The 20,282-nt window shown below is 15.2% G+C and overlaps 4 protein-coding genes across 4 annotated transcripts, besides 36 other annotated features; 2 read left to right on the plus strand and 2 right to left on the minus strand. All coding sequences in view use genetic code 6, as the record gives it.

Annotated features, from left to right (window-relative positions):
- Positions 1 to 96: a microsatellite.
- A 139-nt stretch (positions 97 to 235) lies between these two features.
- Positions 236 to 333: a microsatellite.
- A 348-nt stretch (positions 334 to 681) lies between these two features.
- Positions 682 to 770: a microsatellite.
- Positions 771 to 1,341: 571 nt separating this feature from the next.
- Positions 1,342 to 1,382: a microsatellite.
- Positions 1,383 to 1,427: 45 nt separating this feature from the next.
- Positions 1,428 to 1,468: a microsatellite.
- A 1,011-nt stretch (positions 1,469 to 2,479) lies between these two features.
- Positions 2,480 to 2,541: a microsatellite.
- Positions 2,542 to 2,605: 64 nt separating this feature from the next.
- Positions 2,606 to 2,649: a microsatellite.
- Positions 2,650 to 3,204: 555 nt separating this feature from the next.
- Positions 3,205 to 4,538, minus strand: IMG5_190170 (kinesin motor domain protein; the record flags this gene model as incomplete). The annotated part of the gene is made up of 2 exons (XM_004025125.1): positions 3,205 to 3,835; positions 3,879 to 4,538. Coding segments are annotated over 2 exons (1,291 nt in total), but the record flags the coding sequence as incomplete, so codon positions are not given.
- Positions 3,839 to 3,884: a microsatellite.
- Positions 3,839 to 3,886: a microsatellite.
- Positions 4,539 to 4,596: 58 nt separating the features above from the next.
- Positions 4,597 to 4,659: a microsatellite.
- Positions 4,660 to 4,903: 244 nt separating this feature from the next.
- Positions 4,904 to 4,948: a microsatellite.
- Positions 4,949 to 5,199: 251 nt separating this feature from the next.
- Positions 5,200 to 5,276: a microsatellite.
- Positions 5,277 to 6,059: 783 nt separating this feature from the next.
- Positions 6,060 to 6,123: a microsatellite.
- Positions 6,068 to 6,124: a microsatellite.
- A 550-nt stretch (positions 6,125 to 6,674) lies between these two features.
- Positions 6,675 to 8,774, plus strand: IMG5_190180 (hypothetical protein; the record flags this gene model as incomplete). Its single annotated transcript, XM_004025126.1, has 9 exons — positions 6,675 to 6,698; positions 6,734 to 6,743; positions 6,813 to 6,818; positions 7,369 to 7,430; positions 7,550 to 7,626; positions 7,684 to 7,751; positions 7,808 to 7,891; positions 8,148 to 8,182; positions 8,721 to 8,774. The coding sequence occupies 9 exons, from the start codon at positions 6,675 to 6,677 to the stop codon at positions 8,772 to 8,774; spliced, it is 420 nt and encodes a 139-aa protein (XP_004025175.1).
- Positions 7,202 to 7,264: a microsatellite.
- Positions 8,775 to 9,065: 291 nt separating the features above from the next.
- Positions 9,066 to 9,109: a microsatellite.
- Positions 9,110 to 9,317: 208 nt separating this feature from the next.
- Positions 9,318 to 9,360: a microsatellite.
- Positions 9,361 to 9,685: 325 nt separating this feature from the next.
- Positions 9,686 to 9,716: a microsatellite.
- Positions 9,717 to 9,832: 116 nt separating this feature from the next.
- Positions 9,833 to 9,890: a microsatellite.
- Positions 9,891 to 11,211: 1,321 nt separating this feature from the next.
- IMG5_190190 (hypothetical protein) lies at positions 11,212 to 14,732 on the minus strand (the record flags this gene model as incomplete). The annotated part of the gene is made up of 6 exons (XM_004025127.1): positions 11,212 to 12,683; positions 12,728 to 12,892; positions 12,935 to 13,044; positions 13,092 to 13,629; positions 13,737 to 14,244; positions 14,298 to 14,732. The coding sequence occupies 6 exons, from the start codon at positions 14,730 to 14,732 to the stop codon at positions 11,212 to 11,214; spliced, it is 3,228 nt and encodes a 1,075-aa protein (XP_004025176.1).
- Positions 11,469 to 11,502: a microsatellite.
- Positions 14,733 to 15,000: 268 nt separating the features above from the next.
- Positions 15,001 to 15,043: a microsatellite.
- A 1,012-nt stretch (positions 15,044 to 16,055) lies between these two features.
- Positions 16,056 to 16,128: a microsatellite.
- Positions 16,066 to 16,148: a microsatellite.
- Positions 16,149 to 16,617: 469 nt separating this feature from the next.
- Positions 16,618 to 16,659: a microsatellite.
- Positions 16,660 to 17,592: 933 nt separating this feature from the next.
- Positions 17,593 to 17,660: a microsatellite.
- Positions 17,611 to 17,660: a microsatellite.
- A 300-nt stretch (positions 17,661 to 17,960) lies between these two features.
- Positions 17,961 to 18,028: a microsatellite.
- A 144-nt stretch (positions 18,029 to 18,172) lies between these two features.
- Positions 18,173 to 18,216: a microsatellite.
- A 59-nt stretch (positions 18,217 to 18,275) lies between these two features.
- Positions 18,276 to 18,338: a microsatellite.
- Positions 18,277 to 18,336: a microsatellite.
- Positions 18,278 to 18,332: a microsatellite.
- Positions 18,278 to 18,372: a microsatellite.
- Positions 18,290 to 18,359: a microsatellite.
- Positions 18,335 to 18,370: a microsatellite.
- Positions 18,373 to 18,578: 206 nt separating the features above from the next.
- On the plus strand, positions 18,579 to 19,769 carry IMG5_190200 (ser thr protein phosphatase family protein, putative; the record flags this gene model as incomplete). Its single annotated transcript, XM_004025128.1, has 3 exons — positions 18,579 to 18,671; positions 18,720 to 19,619; positions 19,685 to 19,769. The coding sequence occupies 2 exons, from the start codon at positions 18,579 to 18,581 to the stop codon at positions 19,386 to 19,388; spliced, it is 762 nt and encodes a 253-aa protein (XP_004025177.1). The 3' UTR covers positions 19,389 to 19,619; positions 19,685 to 19,769.
- Positions 19,289 to 19,332: a microsatellite.
- Positions 19,761 to 19,802: a microsatellite.
- The last annotated feature ends 480 nt before the right edge of the window (positions 19,803 to 20,282 follow it).

The following is a 20,282-nucleotide window of genomic DNA, read 5'->3' on the forward strand; positions in this document are numbered from 1 at the left end:
ATTATTATTATTATTATTATTATTATTATTATTATTATTATTATTATTATTATTATTATTATTATCTTTTATCTAATACTATTATTATATTATTATAAATCATTTCTATAAATTCTTTTTTTTATTTATTTAATAAAATATTTTATTCATTTTTAAAAGCTTCTTTTTCTTCTAATATTTATTTTAAAAAAATTATTTTTCAATTTAAATACTTTATATCAATTCATTTTAATCTTATATTTATTAATTAAAATTACATATTTGTTATAAATATTCTTTTATTTATTTTTATTATTCATATATTTATTATTTTAATTCTTATGTTTATATTTAATATATTTATATCTTTTAATTTAATTAATTATTTTCTTCCTCTTTATCTTTTTTTTCATTTAAAATTTCAGTATTTTATTTTTACAAAATATTAATATTTTCAATAAAAGATTTTTTTCTTATTCTATATAAATAATTTAATTATTAAAAGAATTATTTTTTCTTTTAAACTATCTAATTCTTTATACAAAATATTTTATTTTTCTATTTCATTTTTTAAAAGATATTTAAATTCTTAATTTTTTTTTGTATTTCTTCTTTTAGAAAGTTATCTTTTTCATCTAATAGAATATTTTTTTCGCTTTCTATACTTTTATTTTCTTTTAATAAATCTTCTTTTAATTTATTTAAACTTTCATTTTCAATTAATAAATTTTCTATTTCTTGAAGCAAATTTTCATTTTTATTTTATAAATTTTCCTTTTCTAATTATATAATTTCAATTAAACTGTCCTTTTTATTAATTATTTGTTCCTATTTTTATTAAGATTATTGATTTTAATTATCCAGAATATTAATTTTTTCATTTAAAAAAATATATTTTTCTTCTAAAGCTAAGTTTTTTCTTATAAAGCAAAATTTAGTTTATAGATTTCTTCTTTTTCATTTAATAAGTTAGTTATTTATTTTTTATTGTCTTCGATTTCCAATTAAAAGCTTTTTGTCAATTCCTCTTTTTAAATACTTAATTATTCAATTAAATATTTGTTTTCTTATAAAATAAACTTCATTTATTCTTTAATGTTTTATGCTTTTTCTTAAAATTCTAACTTTTATTTATCTAATTATTCCATAAGATTTTTTTGTACATTTATTTCTTCATTTAAAAAGGATATTTATTAATTATAATAATTCTTTTCGTCTTATAATTATTCTATATCTTTTTCTATTAAATTTTTTTCGTTTTAAATATTTTCTTTTTATTTTTAATTTTCAGCTTAAATATTATTAAGTTGTTAAATTTAATTTCGATTATTTAAGATTTCTTTTTAATAATTTAATAAGTCTTCTTTATATTTTTAAATATCGTCTTTATAAGTTTAAATATCCTGACAATTTTCAACTTATTATTACTACAAATCAAAAACTTAAAGATTTAATTATTAAATTTATTATTAAAATTATTAAATTTATTGATTTTAAACCAAAACACGTTCATCAAAGAATTAAATTTTATTATTTTATTCAATTTCAAGTTTTTAAATTTCCTATATAAATTGATTTTTTTCTAAATTAAATGTATTTTAAAATTAAAGATTTTTTTTTTTTTCAAAATTTATTTCTTCATTTAATAAATTAATAGTATTTTCAAAATCCATATTTTCTTTATTTTTTTATTCATATATTTAATTAATTTATTAACTTAAATTTTCGATTTCTTATTATTTTTGATTTTATAATTCTTTATTTTATTTTTCCAAAACTTAAAGTAGAATTATTTTTTCATTTAAAACTTTATTCAAATTTTAGACTTCTTACATAAATTGATTATCTTTATTTTCTATAATCAAGTTTTTTTCAAATTAAAATTCTTATTATTATTTTTATAAAAATAATTCTTTTTCTATTAAGATTTCATTTGTTTTTTTATATATTTTTTCTATATATATATTCTTTTGTTCCATATTGTATTTTTCTTAAAAAAATTAACATAATTTTATAATTAAAACGTTATTATTTTCATGAAAAAAATCCTTTTCTTAGATAATTTTTTCTTTTTCATTTTATAGTTTTTTATTTTCAATTAAAATTTTTTTGTTTTATTAAATTAATTTATTTTATTTTTCCTTAAATTTTTAAAAATCTTTCAAAAAAATTTGTTTATATAAAAATTCAAATTAGTATATATAAAAGTCAACTTGTTCTTATAAAAAAATGCATTTTTCATTTTTCTATTTAACTTAATTTTCTTAAAAATTTAAAGTCTCTTGTAAAGTTTCGATTTCTTCTAAAAGCTAATTTCTTTAATTTTCTGAATTTTCATATAAATACTAATAATTTTCTACTTGAATTTAAAGTTTATTTATTTCTATATTTTCTTCTTTTTCTGATATACAAGATATAAGAGATTATTATTCTTCAAAATTCGGAAGATTTTTAATCTCATTTAGATTTTCATCATTTAAATTCAAAATTTCTTCATTTATATTTTCTTAATTTAAATTTTGAGTATTTTCTAAGTTTACATTTTAATTACTTTCTTAATTTTCTTCATTATGAATATGATTTTTTGTTTAGTTTTTATTTGTGTTTTCTTAATATAAATTACTTAAATTAACATTTTCTAAATTTTAATTAATATTTTCTTAATTTTAAATATTCAATATATTATTTTATGATTATGTTAATAAAATTTTATTATTTTTTAAATTTTCTTTAAACTATTGTTAATTATTATATAGATTTTCATGTTTTAATTTTCTCTCTTCTTGTAATATTCTTTACCTTTCATATAAATTTAATTGAATTTTTCTAAAAATTTAATTCTATTCTTCAAGTTATAACTAAAAGTCTTCTTTTTTACAAATAATAGAAATTGCACTATTGAACTAAATATATTTCTCTAGTATTTTTTGCATTTTTTCCCATTCATAATTATCTATTTATTATCCTTCGTTTTCTAATTTATTTATTCTTGCCCTTTACAATTTTATTACTTATCTATATAATAAAAAAGACAAACATTTATTTAAAAAAATAAAAATAAAAAATACCTATATTAAATCTCATTTTCTTTATAAAAATTAATCAAATATCTTTGCTCATTAATTTTAGTTAACATTTTTTCCACATTATCTTAAGCTTAGTTTAAAAAAAGCAGGCACAAGTTTTCGTTTTCAACTAGATTTTCACTAATCTAGAAATTACCACCAATTTCTTTTTATAATATCATTTATTTGAACTAAAGATTTTCCAATTTTAGTTTTTTTATTTAATTGTTTAGACATTCCGCATTACCGGAATTGTCTTCATTAATCTGAACTTTATTTTTAATTAATTTTACTCTTTAAGCGAATTTTAAAGTGGAAACAGTTTCTTAAAAAGCCCCTGAAAAAGGCGATATATTAGCAATAAATCTAGTTTTTGAATTTCCTCCAATACAATCTTTTAAAAAAAAAGTTAGTTTAGAATCTCTATAATGTATATGCCTGCTTTTTCCTCCATCAATTTCAACTAAAGAGTTAATTACGTTTCCCAAAATACTCAAAGACCTATTAATATTACATCCTTCACGAAGTCTTTCCCCTTTAATATTTCCCTGTTTTGTTCTTTCACTTCCTGCCAAATCTACTAAATTAAAATGGGAAAATCTTAATTATGTTATTCCTTCTTGTACACTTTTAGATTCTAAAATTATTGAAAATACAGTATGGGAACGTGATGATTCCCTATTCATTGAAGTAAATCCTATATGACGATTTTTTCCTCCTTTTTTTAATACTTCTATTGCATTTGATAATGTTCGTGTTATTTATTCTGTTAAATTTTCTACAAAAACACCCTTTTTTTTATTTTATTTTATTTTTTATTTTTTTTATATTTACTTTTTTTAAATCTTCCCTTAATTAAAGACTTGTTTAATTATTAGAAAGTAAATCTATTATATGTTCATTATAGATTTCTAAATAACTACATTTCACTAAATATTCAACGTTTTTTTATGATTTCTGGTTATTTATTCTTACAAATATATTTTCTAATACTCTTGGAAGTAACCCTCTATTTTCTGTTTCCAAAACTTATTCTAAATCAGAAGAACCTGTAATTGTGAATGTTTTACCTGCTCCAGTTTATCCATATGCAAAAATACAAGCGTTATAACCTTCAAAACAATTATCAACTGCTGGAAGTGCTATTTTTTGAAATATTTCCTATTAAGTAGTATATTAATGAGCTATATAATCAAATTAAAATGTCTTTAAGTTTGATTAGGATGATGTTTCAAGTTATATTGAATTTGGTTATTATTGATTAAATTTGATACATGTTTATTGACTTTCTTGTTTCTCGTTTTTGTTTAAAGGGCGAACTCTTATTGTTACTTAAATTGATTGTTTTTCTGATGGTTAATCTTACATTTTATTTTTTATATTTAAATTTTAATAAATTTAAATTTTTTTTTTAAACAAAAATTATGTTTGTTATTTTTTTTTTTAATATTATTAAACATAATTTATTTAATTATTTTTTTAATAAAAAAACATTTTATTTATTTTAAAGTGTTTCAGTTTAATAAATCTTTAAAAAAAATATATAATTTAAATATATTAAAAGGCTCATAATATTTGATTATTATTAAAATGTTCAAAATATTAATTATATATTTATAATTATAATAATTTATTTTTATTGAATATTGAAAAATTTATAATTGATTTAAATATGTATATTTATTATTTTTATTTATATTATTTTTAATGAAAAAAATTATACTAACTTAACAATCAATCTTATGTGAGATTAATTTTTAGTAACATAAATATTAATTGATAATAAATAATCTAATTTATTTTTTAAAATGAATATAAAAATATTTTTTCTTTATTAATATTAGCTCATATATTATTTAAATAATAAAAATAATATAATAATAAAGAATTAAAATTATAATAAATCCTTATCAATTACATTTTGTTTTTTAATTATAATTTTATTAAATATACAATATAATTATTTTATTTATAAAAAATATTTTTATTTATAAATTATTCATTATTGATGTTTCATTATAATCTTAAAAAAAAAATATCTGTAACTTTTAAATTAAGATTATTTAATATAATATATTAAAATTAAAAAAAAATTATTTCAAGACCTAATTTTTTTTATTTAATATATTTATTTTTCTATAATATTTTTATCTTCTTTTTTTAATAATATTTTTTATTTAATAGATATTTTGCTTTTTTTAATAAAATTAAATTTTTTATAATATTTTTTTTATTTTAATATGGTATCTTTTAATTATTTTGAAAAATAAATATTTATATTATATTTATTTTTGTCTTAAAATAAATAATATAATAAAAAAATAGATTTTTTATATATGTATTATCTTTTAATTTTTGATAATAAAAAACAAATATAAATTAAATAAGAAAATATATAAAAAAAAGATATTATTTTATATTTAATTTAATAATATAATTAGAACATTTTTAAATAAAAGAATGAAAATATTTAATTTAAAATGTTTTTATTATTTAGTTTTCAAAAATATTTTTTAATCAGAACCTTTTTAAATTTTATAAAAATAATTATTTATAAGCGATAATAAAGTTTAAAACTTAATTTATTAATTAATATATATTAGTAAAATATAACTGAATTTCTATTTTTTTATTTCACTATATTTTATGTAATATAGATTATAATATCATTAGAATAAAATAAAGAAAAATAATTATTGGAGGTATATTATTAATTGTAATATAAAATATATGTTATTTTTTATATTTATTTATAATTTTTTTAAAAAAACTTCGTAAATATATATAATTGTTTTTTTATTTATTGAGTTATTTTTAAAAACCATAAAAAATAAATATTAAAAAGTAATATATTTTTACTATAAATTATTAAAATATAAGTATTATTTATATATATTTATTTTCATTTTAAATTTATTTAAGATAAATAAAATTAGCAATTAATAATATATTATAAAATATATATAAATTAAAGAAAAAATATTATTATTCTTTTGTACAAAAAAATTTTATTTCAAAATTCATTTTCATTTTTTTAATTATAAAAATTTGTTTTCATTTTATTTAATATATAAAAATTTTTAAAAAGCTTATAAAAAATTAAATAATTTAATAAAATAAAATGAGTAATTTAGAAAATATAAATATAAACATTATGTTTATTCAAATATTTATCATTATATTCCTAATTATGTCAACTTCTAAAATTATATATACCAAATAATTTAATTAAAATAATAATACTTATTATTACAATTAATAAAATTTTTTTTACAATAATAATTTGAATTTTTAATAAAACATAAATTAAACTTTTGAAAATAATATAAATTAATATTTATATAAAATAAATTATTTATAATGAAAATTTAAATAATAAATAAAGATTGCATTAAAGAATGCTTTATTTAACACAATAATTAAATAAATTAAGAGAAAAAATTATTAATAACAATTATTGATTAATTAATAGTTTAAATTAATTATAATAAAATAACATAAAAATTATAATAAATATATAGAGAGCAAAAAAACAATTTAAAAATCAAATGATATAAACTATAAAATATAAAAATTATAAATACTATATATTATAATATAATAAACTTCATTTTTTTTCTTTTTATAAAAATGGTATAAAAGCTTTTAATTATCGTAAATATAATTAATTTTATATTTATTTCTAAAAGATTTTGTAGAGTAATTTTATTATAAAATTATATAAAATATATTACTTTTATTATTTATGAATTAATAAAATATTGTTAGTTGATTGTAAATAATTTGCTAATTTTTTTAAATAAAAGATATTTTTTATTTAGTTAACCAAATAAAAATTAATAACTTAAATTTTTTATTTAGAAATGATTTATGTATTTTAATTGTATATTTAAAACATAAAATAATAAAAATATTAGGTATAAACCTGAATAAAATTTAATAATTTAATTACTTATTTTTTTTGATATAATTATAATATTATATTAGTAAATGTATAAATTGTAAAAAGTTTAAGAAAATAATTCGTTTATTAACAATAATGAAGCTGAACATAATTTTTAAATTAAAATAGCATACTTAAATAAATAAAAATAATAATTATACAAATATTTATATATAATTGTTAATATGTTTTAATTTTGTAAAAGTATACATACATAAAAAAAATAGAAATATTAAAAAAATAAAAGAAATATATATTATTAAAAAAATAATAAAAAGATAAAAATTTTTTAAAACAATTATAAAAATAAGAATTAATGGCGTAGAGTAATTAATAAATTACAAATATAAAAACTAGTATAAAAAATAATAATTAAAATAGCTGCACATTAAAATAGATACGAAGGTGGTCTTTGTTATGCACAATGCAATGAACTTTTTTCAGTTAATTTTATATTTATTTTAAATATATACACAAATATAATTAATAATAAGTTATATTTATTTTAATTAAAAAAATATAATAATGCTTATAATCTAGTCTATTTTTTTATAAATATTAGTTCTGGAATCCATCAATTTAATAATGTTGGAAAGGTTGTGATTTTGGAACTGGAAGAGTAAATGATCCTGAATTGAGGTATAAATAAAATAAATAAATATATATTTAAATTTTTATATTTTCAATTAATATTAGAAAAGAAGCAGACTTAATGTGTAAAAGATGGACTGCTGAAATTTTGTGGACTTATAAAGGAGAACTTGGTTTGATAAAAAAATTATAAACTAATTTATATATTATTTTTTATTGATTTAAATAGATAATATTAAAGACTTAAGAGTACACGCTGATATGTACCCAACAACTCCTCAAAATGTATATAGAGCGTGTCTTGCAGGTGTGCGTAGATAGAAATATTGAAAAAATAAAAAATAATAAGATATTAGATAATAAATAATAATATCATTTTTAAAATGAAAAAGAAAAAAATAAATAAATTTTAGATTTTTTTTTTTTTTCTGCAATTTATAAAATAAATATTTTTAAATAAAAAAGGTGAAAAATTTTACTTTATAAATATAAAAAAAGAATATTAAATTTGCATTATTTATATTGAATTAAAAACTACTTTTTTATTATATTTTTAATCATAAATTTAGCGTCCTTTTACTGTCGCAACTACAAAAAGTTGTTGGTATTCCTCTATTTAACAAAAAAGCACAATTTTTACAAAAATTCATATATCTAATTAATTTTTATTTTATATAAATAAAGAAAAAAAAATATATTTTATTAAAACTAATATTTAAATATTTTATATGCTTATATATTAATTATTAAAATAAATTATACTTATTTTTATCTTAATATTTGATTGTCCTTTAGTTATTATTAGTATTTTAACAAAATTACTTTTTAAACTAATTTTCAATAATTTTTTCTTTATTAATTTTTGTATGAATAGAACACCTAATTTATCTTCTCATTTCTTCTAATTATTTTCTAAAAAATATAGATAATTTAAAAATAAAATAAAATAAAATAAATTAATACAATAATTTTATTTCTTAAATTAATTTTTCTGTTTTAGTTAGCTTTTTCTTATTTTAATTTTTCCTTTCAATACTTAAAGTTTATTTTGAAAGTATATTTTTTGTATTTATATTAGAATATCGTCGATCAGTATTACAAGTAATTTCTTCAGTCGATTAAACTTAATTGTTAATTAATAGATGTTGGGAAAATTATGTTCTTGTTTCATTACAAGTTTAATTAGCAATACTTGATTATCTACTTTTTTCAGAATTAATTTTTTTTAGTTTTTCATTTTCAAATCTTTTTTTTGAAATTATAAATATATATATATAACATTTTTTTATTTATTTTTTATTTTACGACAATTAATTTATTTTTTATAATAATTATTTTTCTTTAAAAAGACTTTTTTAAATTTCTTCTTTTTATTTTAGAATTTCTTCTTCATCTTCTTTTAATTTTCTTAAAAATTCTTTATAGTTAATACTTTCTTTATATTCATCAAAATATTATTAGACTTATTTTACTTTTTGAATATTTGTATTTAAATTTTCTTTGTTTTCATTTGAATTTTCATTATTTTCATCATAATTATTATTTTAATTATTTTCTGGAATTTCTTACTCAATTAAATTTTCTGTTTATGTAAAATTATTAAAGCATTAATTTTTTGTAAAATCTTTATTATTAATTGACTTTTTGAATATATTATCTTAAAATAATAAAGAAGATTAAAATGAAGAATATTCTAAACTTTCTAATTGTTTATCACTTTCAGTAAAATTATCATTTTCTAATTCATTTTTTATTTAGTTTATTTTACTATTTAATTCATTTGCTTCTTTCTCGAATTTGTCAAAATTTTATTAATTTATTTATTTTGTCAAATTTAAATCGTGTTAATTTTCTTCTACTATTTAATTTAATTCATTATCTTGATGTTTAAAATTGTATTTTTTTTCTATAGGTTTTGATGATTTTAATGATTTAATTGAATAATAACTTTAACTTTAAGAAAGATCTTATTCTAATTTCATTATTCTTTATTCTATGCTATCATAATTGCTTGTTTGAACTTAATTTTATTAGAAACTTCCTTTATTATTAACTTTTTTTTAAAAAAAAATTATTATCAATTTATGTTATTGTTTATACATTAATTTGAATCGTTTGAATCTGAATCGTTTAAATCTAATGAGTTTATTCTTTATCTTAATCTCTTTTTTATAATTATTTTATTTGTATATTTTTAGAATGTTATTTTATTTTTTTACATCTTAAAAATCCATTTATAATTGAATTCAAATTAATATATATATATATATATATATATATATATATATATATATTTATATATATATATATATTATTTTTATTGATTAAAAACAATTAATATATTTTTTTTTTAGTTATCGATATTTAAATTTAAAATATTATTATTAAATAAACATTTAAATTTATAAATTCATTTTTTAATTAATTATATGACTTTAACTTAATTCTAACTTTTTTAATAAAAACTTTAATCATTTTCTTAATTATCACCTAATATTTTTATAATTAAAATTTTAATTTTATTAATAAAAAGTCACAAGAAAATATATTTAATTACTACTTTATTTTAATGATTTAGGAGAGAAATTTTAATAATTAAATATTTTTACATTATTTATTAACTATTTTATTTTTTGATTTCTTGGGCTTAAACTTATTTTATCATTTGGACTTTTTTATAAACTCCTTTGTTTTTTAATATCAGATCTTTTTATTAAAAAAATTAAAATGTTTTTTTTTTTTGCACAAATATATAAATACGGTGAAATCTTTTATTTATATCTATAGGTTTCAGCTGAATTTTTTCTAATTATTTGTAAGTTTGTTTCATCATTAATATTTTGTATTTATTTTTTCAATTATTTGATATGTTATTCTAAAACTTTACGTTCTTCAGTCAGTGTATTACTTTCATTTAAAAGAAACATATTTTGAGCTTAAATTTTATTTAAATTTCCTAAATGATTTTATTTTAAAGGACTATTTTATATATCTATAATATTATTTTATTTAATATTTATTTATTCTAATTAATTAAGTAAGTTTTATGTTATTTATTCTTATTCTTGTTCATTTTAAATCTTTTTTTAAAAATCAATATATAAATATTTAAAAAAAAATACTTTTTAGATTGGCTTTATTATATTCTATTCAAATTTATTACAAATGACACCTGCTTCTTTATTTTTTAAAAGTATTTTTTCTATATTATATTTCCCATCTTAAAAATGTTGGACTATCTATTTGATCTTTTCTAACCATCTTGAATAATCTTCGTGTTTAAGAATTTTATTAATTTCATCTTAAAATCCATTAAGTTTTTTCTTTAAAACCAATAGTAATTCAGTCTTTTATTTTAATTAATTTTTTCTTTAATTTAGTAAATCCTGTTTTTCTTAAATTTATTATTATACTATTTTCTACTAATTTGTTTATTTAAGTAAATCTAATTATATTTCATTATTTTAATTCTATATTTTTATTTTTTTTATATTTTTAAAAAGTAAAATAAAAATAAAACTTCAGTTAATTATAGCTTCTCAGCTAAAGGTTCATATTCATCTTGAACTTCCTAAACTTTATATTCTTATATATTTTTATAATTTTATAAATGTTCGTTTATAGCTCTATATTTCAGAATATCTTCTTCTTATAAATTAATTATATTTTCTTTTTCTTTTAGTTAAGACTTTATTATAATATTAATTTAATTTTTTAAAAAATAAATAAATAATTAACTGTAATATTTTAATATCTTTATTAATATTAAATATAGTTTTTTTCTTATTTTTAAATATCCAAAAGAAGATCTTTAATTTAAATTTCATACATTTACTATTAAGTTTAGAATTATTCAATAGCCTTTTATTTTTGAGTATTTTATTTCCTTAAATTTTCATTTTTTTTAATTTCCATTTCTTTTTAGGTTTTTAATTTTTTATTTAGCAACTATAAATATTCTTAAAACTCTTATTTTTCTTATCTTTAGACTTCTTCAAATTATTTTTAGCTCATTTTAATATTCACTAGTAAATTAGAATATTCATTTTCTTATTAGTTAATTTTTTCTTAATATTTTTCTTTTTATTTATTTTATAATATCAAATAACTTTTTTCTTTATCTTCTATTTAAATTTAACTTTTTTCTTATTCTTATTTAATAATATCTGATATTCGATTATCTTCTTAATAATATTAAATTAATATAGAGCTGTAATATTCTTCTTATTCTTCCGATTATTATTCAAAAAATTTCTATTATTCTGCAATTTTATTTTTAATTTTTTAAATTTTTTAATCCCAGAAAAGCTTTAAATTTTCTAATTTTTCTTCTTATTATTATTTCATTTTTTAATATTCTTTTTAAATTTTTTCCATTTCGATTTCAGTAGCTTTCTCTCTTTTTCCTTTTTCATCTTCGATATCATTTAAATTACTATTTAATTTAAAATAGAGTTCTTTGACTTTATCTTTTGCTTAAATAACAATTTACTCGCTCTAAAGACATAATTAATTTAAAAGAAATAAATCAAATTCATCATTAGATTCTTCGAAAAGCACATTTTCTTAGTTTTTTTTGTCTTGACTTTCTTCTCTTTTTAAAGACACAAAAGAATTATTTTCTATATTATTTTAAAATTAATTATTTAATTTTTAGATTCTTTTTATTCTCTTTTCTTTCATAATATTTATTTCTTAGCCGTACATATACTACTTCATTTTCAAAAAATACAAAGAGCCATCCTTACTTCCACTAAATAAAAATTCGTAATTTCTGCATATTTCTATACTAGTTACTTCTTCTTAATGGACAGCTATTTCTAAAAATTCTTAAGCTTTTAAATTTATATCAAAAGGCCATAAATAAATTCTTATACTGCCTTATGTGGTTCCAAATACTATTACATTTAAGCTTCTTAAAATATTACAATAAATAAAGTTTAAAGGCTATATTTCCAATTCATATATTTGGGTTAATCCTCTATCTTTACATAATTTTACTTTTTTGTCTTTTGTACATTTTATTAATAAGTCATAATATTAATCATAATTTAATGCTGTATATTTTGATCCTGATTTTTCATAATAATCAATTATTTTTTATTCTTTAATTTATTTTTAAAATTTATATATGTATAGTTGTTTTTACGATTTAATATATTCCATAATTTTAAAGAATTCAAAACGCATGTAGTTTATAATATTGTATCATTTTGTAACCATTCTATTCTTTTAATCTGACCATAATTTCCATGTAATGTGAAAAGAAGTTAGAAATTATATGGATTATAAATATTAATATTTGCTTAATTAGCTTTATTTATTTTTTACTTATAAATATTTTTTTTATTTTTACATGCGGCTAAATAATTTCCTCCATTACTATACCTTACACAATAACATTATTTTAAAGGATATGAAATAATATGTCTAAATTCATTTTCTAATATTATGAAAATTCGAATTCTTTTTTTAGTTTTTAGTTTAATAAAAATTTATATTTTTTAATTTACTCTTCTTTAAAAGAAACTGCTAATTATATATAAAAAGGATCTGTTGAAATAGAATAAGGTTATTAACTAAAAAAATGTGAAAAAGTGCAAACAAAACTATTTAAATATTTTTAAAAACTCCAAATTTTAATTTGTTTATCTTCACAAATCCCAAAAACAGCATTTTTAGTTGGGCAAACAGCCAAATCTAATATTCTTCCTTTAAAAGTTCCCAAAGGAAAAACATAATGAATAGCGTTTTCCTTTAAATAAAATTAATTATCATTAATTAAATTTAGATCACAAACTCCAAAACCGATTTTTATATTAAATCTATTTTATTCATTTGGTTAATTTAAAATAAATTAAATATCATTTTAAGAATGAATATTTTTTTCTTTATATAAATAACTAAATGCAATTTAATTTTCAAGAAAATTACAATGAATTTATTAAATTGCTAACATATGGAAATCATTTTAGTCTTTTTTTTCAAAATTAATTTATTAATGAAAAATCAATTAATAAGTATCTTAATTGAATTTATACATCTTTACACCTTTAAATTATCCTCCAAAACCAACTATTAAATAAGTATTAATCTTTTTTATTAACAAAAATAAAAATTTAAAATATTTATATATATGTATATTTTTTTTACTGAACAAATACATTTGCATTATATATCTTCTTATTATTATAAATCTATTTTTTAAATATAATTATTATTTTGGAATATATATAAAGTGTTTCTAGTTGTTATAACTGCTAAATATGAGGAGTCCACTAAATATTCAACTTCTATTATATATTCGTTTTCTTCTAAAAAAATAGGCTCAAAATCTGAATTAGTTAAAGTTTATTCTTCAAATTAGTATTACCAAAATTAAATTAATTTATTATTTATAAGTAAAAATTCATTATATTTTTAATTCGGACAAACAATGAAATTCAAATTTTCTTAAAGTTTTTGAAAACTTAGACATGTTTGAGTTTTTAAATTCCAAATATTTACATAACAAATATTATCTTTTTATTATGATTTAGTTGTTGAAACTAAATATTTTCCTTTCAAAATAAAACTTATATCTTGTATAATTTAATTTAGTTCTATATGGGAATGTAATAATATTTTACATTCATTTTTTTATTGTTTTTGCTTATAAATTTTTATCTATTTTATTTATTTTAGTGTTTAAAAAAAATTAAATTATTTTTATTTTAGACTTAAGAATATTTATCTTAAGTACTTTATAAACCACATGCAATTTTTAATTTTTCTCTTTAGATATTATAATAGTAATTCATAGCTACTACTTGTTCATCTTCAATACTTTTAATTATAATAGTCTGCTTTTATTATTGCATATGGTATTATATTATATGCTTCCCGCATGTATATATTAATATATTATTATTTATAATATATAAATTTTTCTTAAATAAGTTTTATTAGCAACCATATGATTGTTGGATTTTTAAAATAACTCCATTCATGAATTCTGTACCTCCTTTTGTCCACATTGTACGTTTACTCTTTGATATTATTTGTTTTTCTTTATTTTCATTAAATTATTTATATATTTTATATAATTTAAATACTATTTGCTTTCCATTTATTTAAAAATTCCTATCATTTTGTGTTTGGTTTTTGTCTTTCATGGAAAAATTAAATATAATTTTTTTAAAATATATTTATAAAATATGTAGTCTGTATATATTATAATTATTAATTTAATAAAGGAAATAATTTTAAAAATATTTATTTTATTAAATAAGAAAATAAATTACAATTTTAAATATCATTTTTTTTAAAAAAAAATAGGCTAAAAAACAACAAAATATATATAAAAAAATATATTTTCACTATTATATTTCTTAGTTAAGTAATATTATTATAATTCATAAAATATTATTAATATTTATGATAATATATTTAATTTAAATCATTATTTTTTTAAATATATATTTAAACTAGAGTTTATATACTCTATAAAGCTTTAAAAATAATTTTAATAAAACTATTTCCAATAAATAATTTAATTTTAACCAAATATTGATTAATAAAGTAATTAAATTATTCAAGATGAATTTTTACACAATAAACATAACATAATTAATTTTTAAAAAATGAAATTAATAATAGTGGACTGGAAGTATTTAAAAAACTTTCTTTAATTTTGAGTATTCCGGATTTTTTTTTTAATTTAATTTTTGCTTTAAATAGTTATACAAATTGTTCAATAAAATATAAAAAATAATTTAACTATAGGAATAATATTTAGTATAATAAATACGAAAAATGAAAAACATTTTATAAAGTAAATAATTAATAAAAATAAAGAAAAGTATAATTTTATTCATATTTAAAAAATAAGGATATAAAATAATTACTTTAACAAATATATATAAAATAATTATTTATTTATTTAAAAATAAATTTAATGTCTATTATTTAAAACGATTTTTCATTCTTTTCAAATTGATAAAACATATTTATTTTACAATTATAATTAATAAATTGTTCTTTTGTTCTTCTAAAAATATTCAATTATTTTAATAGTTGCAATAACATAATATATTATAATTAATAATTTATATTTATAAAATTTTAATTCAAGTAAATTTATACCAAAATTTTTAAAGTTCAGAACATTATTTTATATTTAATTCAATTATTTATTAAAAAAGTTTATTCTTTTTATTAATACATATATCAAAGAAAAATATTTTATTTTTTATACAATTAATTTATCTATTTTTATATAAAAATGATATGATTATATTATTAATTATTATTGTTAAAATTAAATTATTTTAGAATTGATATATTTTTGATTTAAATTTATAAATAATTTTTTTTAAATATATAAATTTTAATCAAAAAAATTATAATCTAAAATATATTATAAAATATAATTTTTATTAACTATATTTAATTGTATAAAACATAAAAAAATAAATATACCTTTTTATTTATAATAAAATTTTAATTAATTATATAAATTATTTAATTTTTATTAATTAAATAAATTATTTAATTTTATAATATATATAATAAATTATTAATATTATATATAAATAGTTATATAAAAATTTAAAAATGAATCATATTATAATTCATATAAATATTAAATTTATATTCATTAATTTTAAGTTAAAAAGTAGAAACATATATATGTATATTAATTATTTTTAATAGTTTTATAATAAATTTGTAGTATAAATTTTATATAATTTTTTATTTATAATGAGATTTTATATTATCTAAACTCCTTTTTAAAAAATAAAAAATAAAATATTTTTAATATATTTAAAACATAAAAGCATCATATTTTATTAACTTATTCTTTCAACTACTAGTATAATTTTTAAGCTGATTATTAAATTTGTAAATTTTAAATATATTATTTATGTTTAAAAATTAAGTTAGATATTTTATTAATAGCTTGATTTTTATCATCTGTTTCCTCAAAAATTTAGAAATAAAACTCTTCATCAATTTATTTAATATTTTGATTACTTTTAACTTTTGGGAAGAAATCAGTTTCATTTTCAATTACCATTTCAATTTCAACACCATTTAATTCCTTTCCTTATTTATCATTCATTTTATTAACAATTTCTTCAGGAGTACTTATAATAGTAATATCGTCAATTCTTGAATAAACAGAAACTAAAGAACTTTATTTCAAATGTTATCTTATTAAGTTTTTATTTTCGTCTGAAAGTGGTTCTGTATCAGAACAAGAAAATTTAAAAGTTTAACATCTATCAGAATATTATTTTGAAAAAGAGCATTCTCTTTAATTTCTCTTTTATGATTATTATTATTATTAATCATCTATTTGCTCACTTAAATATCTCATTCTTTTATAAAAATTAACCTGTTGTTATTATTCGTTATTATTTTTTATTTCCTAAAAAAGCTTAAAAAAATCTTTAATGTACTAACATTAAAATTATAATGTGGCACCCTTTAATTATATCTTTTATATTTGTACTGTCTGGGCATTCTATAATTATATATTTTTAATAAATGATACTTTGAAATCTAATATATATGGATTTTTTAATTGTTTATCCAACTATTATAAGTATTAACTCCATAATGGATTAGATAATAATAAAATTCCTATACTTCGGGCTAGTGCACAGAGTTTTACATAGGAATTTTATTATTTTTTGAAATTTATTTATGCATTCTATGAAGAAAAAAAGTCTTATTCATAGGAAAATTACCATTATTCAATACAAAAATTTGCAGAGTCAGATTTTCTTTATAAGATAAATTCAATTGTTAAATTTGTGTATTTTGAATTCCATTTATCTTAGATTTTATTTTCGAGTTTGTATAGAGCTTTTGGAAGTATAATACCAAATTCATTTTATGATTATTTCTAATTTTATAAATTATCAACAACTTTTCCAATTTAAGTATAATCATAACGCATTTATAATATATATTCAGCTATTTTTGACAAATATTTAACCATTAAAAAATCTTCTGTTTCATATATCATTTTTTATTATATTTAGTTTTTTTTTCTATTATTTTTTTTCTTTACTTTTATTTACTTTTTTTTTCTAAGTGTTTTTCTTAATAAATATATTCATATGTATATTTGTTAATTATTTTTTTAATTTAAAAGTCAAAAAATGATAAAAATATTAATAATTAATTTTAATAAATATAAATTATATATTTTTTGATTATTATATTTCATATTATTTAATAAATTTTAAATTAAGTTTTGTTATTGTAAAAAACAAAATCTTTTTAAAAAGAAAAAAATAACTTAAATATACTAATAATTTATAAATTTTTATTTTAAGAATATAAAAAAAACAATGGTAAGTTTTTTCTGAATTTAAATTTTTAAAGATAAGAATTAAAAAAAAAAAGTAAAGAATATATATAAAAAAAGTGAAATAATAAAAAAAAAAGAAAAATTAAATTAATTGGTATAATAAAAAGTAATTATTTATATTAAATAAAAAAAAAAAAAATTATAATTACACATTTTTAATATAAATAAATAATAAAAAATTATAATAAAACTTAATAAATTATTAAATTTTATATAATTTAATAGATGTAAGAATATTATAAAAATATGAATAAATAAAATATGAATATTTAAAAAAAAAAAAAAATTATAGTTAATAAAAAAAAAAATTATAAATTTAAGAATTATTATAGTAAAAAAAAAATAAAAAAAATAATAAAAATAAATAAATAAAAATATAAAATAATAAAAATAAATATAATAATTAATATATAATAATTAATAATATAAAACTATTTTTATATAGTAAATTAAATAATCTAATATTTATTTTTTTTACATATTTTATCTAATTTTTAATATGATAACAATTCGAATATAAAATATATTTATTTTTAATATTTTGAAAAAATTATTTCAATTTTTTTTTAATATTTTTTAGTTAAATAAAAATTTAATAGTTTATTTTATAATTTACAAAATTTTTTTTTTTCAATAAATGACAAGCATATAAAATTTAGATAAATAAATAGCTTAACTTTATTAATGCAAATACCTTTCAGAATTAGAAGTCAAATTATTGTGTGAAAAAGTTAATAATATTATTGATCAATAAATTAATTAAAAAAAATTAAAATAGGCGAAAGAAATTCTTTCATAAGAATCAAATGTTTAACCAGTTCGTTCACCGGTAACAATATGCGGAGATATTCATGGTTAATTATATGACCTTTTAGAATTATTTAAGATTGGAGGAAAATGTCCTGAAACAAATTATTTATTTACAGGAGATTATGTTGATCGAGGTTTTTTTATTTATTTTTAGATATAGATAATAAATTATTTATATTAAGGATTTAGCTCTATTGAATGTGTGAGTCTTTTATTTTCATTAAAAGTTAGATACCCTGATAGAATATTTTTAACAAGGGGTAACCACGAAAGCCGCACTACAACATAGGTTTATGGTTTTTATGATGAATCAGTACGTAAATATGGAAATGCTAATGTTTGGAAATATTTTACTGAAGTTTTTGATTATTTACCCCTTACAAGTTTAGTTGAAGGCAAAATTTTCTGTTTACATGGAGGTTTGTCACCTTCTTTAGACACTTTAGATAGTATTAGATAATTAGATAGAGTTTAAGAAATTCCATAAGAAGGTCCTATGTGTGATTTATTATGGTCAGATCCAGATAATATAAGCGGTTTTTTTTTTTTCCTTTTTTACTTTTTTTTATTTTTATTTTTTAGGATGGAGAAGATCGCCTCGAGGTGCAGGATTTATTTTCGGATAAGAAATATCTGAATAATTTAACCATAATAATAATTTGATAAAAATAGCGAGAGCACATCAATTAGCTATGGATGTAATTAATTTATTTTCATGTTTTTTTATTTTAGTATAATTTATATTAAAGGGATACATTGAAACTCACGATAAAAATTTAGTTACTATTTTTTCAGCTCCTAATTATTGCTATAGATGTGGTAATTTAGGAGGTATAATGGAAGTTGATGAAAATATGAAAATTTAATTGTATTTTTTTATTTAAATAAATTTAATTTATATCTTTTTTCTTTTTTTATCTTGAAAAAATAAAGGATATAATATGATCATTCTCCTGAATAAGAAGTCGATATAATAGAAAAGAAAAGAGTTCCAGATTACTTTTTATGAAAAATATAAACAAAAAAAAATTAAAAATAAATAAAATAAAATATATAGTTTAGTTTACATATATTTATAATAAACTTTTTCATTTTCTTTTTCTTTTGATTATTTAAATAAATTAATTAATTTTTATTTTTTAATCTATATAAAACTATATAAAATACAGAAGTATATATTATATATTAAAATAAAATAAGCTATAAATAAATAGCCTTTACAAATATAAAATTATCAACAAATATAATGCCTTTTATTATTTTTTGAAATAATTAAAATTATTCAATCTAAAAATTAATATAAAAAAAACAGATATAGAAATTAAAAAGTTAAGTTAAAAAAAATACATGGGAAATGGCAACGACAGAATATCCCTATCTAAATAATAATTTAATAATGTCTTAAAAACGTCAAGCCTAAAAGACTGCTTCTAAAAAACAATAATCTAAACAAAAATCAATTTAAGTATACACAATAATTTACTTTTCCAAAAGGTAATTAAGATCTTTACGAGAAAACAGGTCCTTAAAC

Source organism: Ichthyophthirius multifiliis (genome assembly GCF_000220395.1).
Source record: "Ichthyophthirius multifiliis unplaced genomic scaffold scaff_1120509251368, whole genome shotgun sequence".
In the NCBI taxonomy this organism is placed as follows: Eukaryota; Ciliophora; class Oligohymenophorea; order Hymenostomatida; genus Ichthyophthirius; species Ichthyophthirius multifiliis.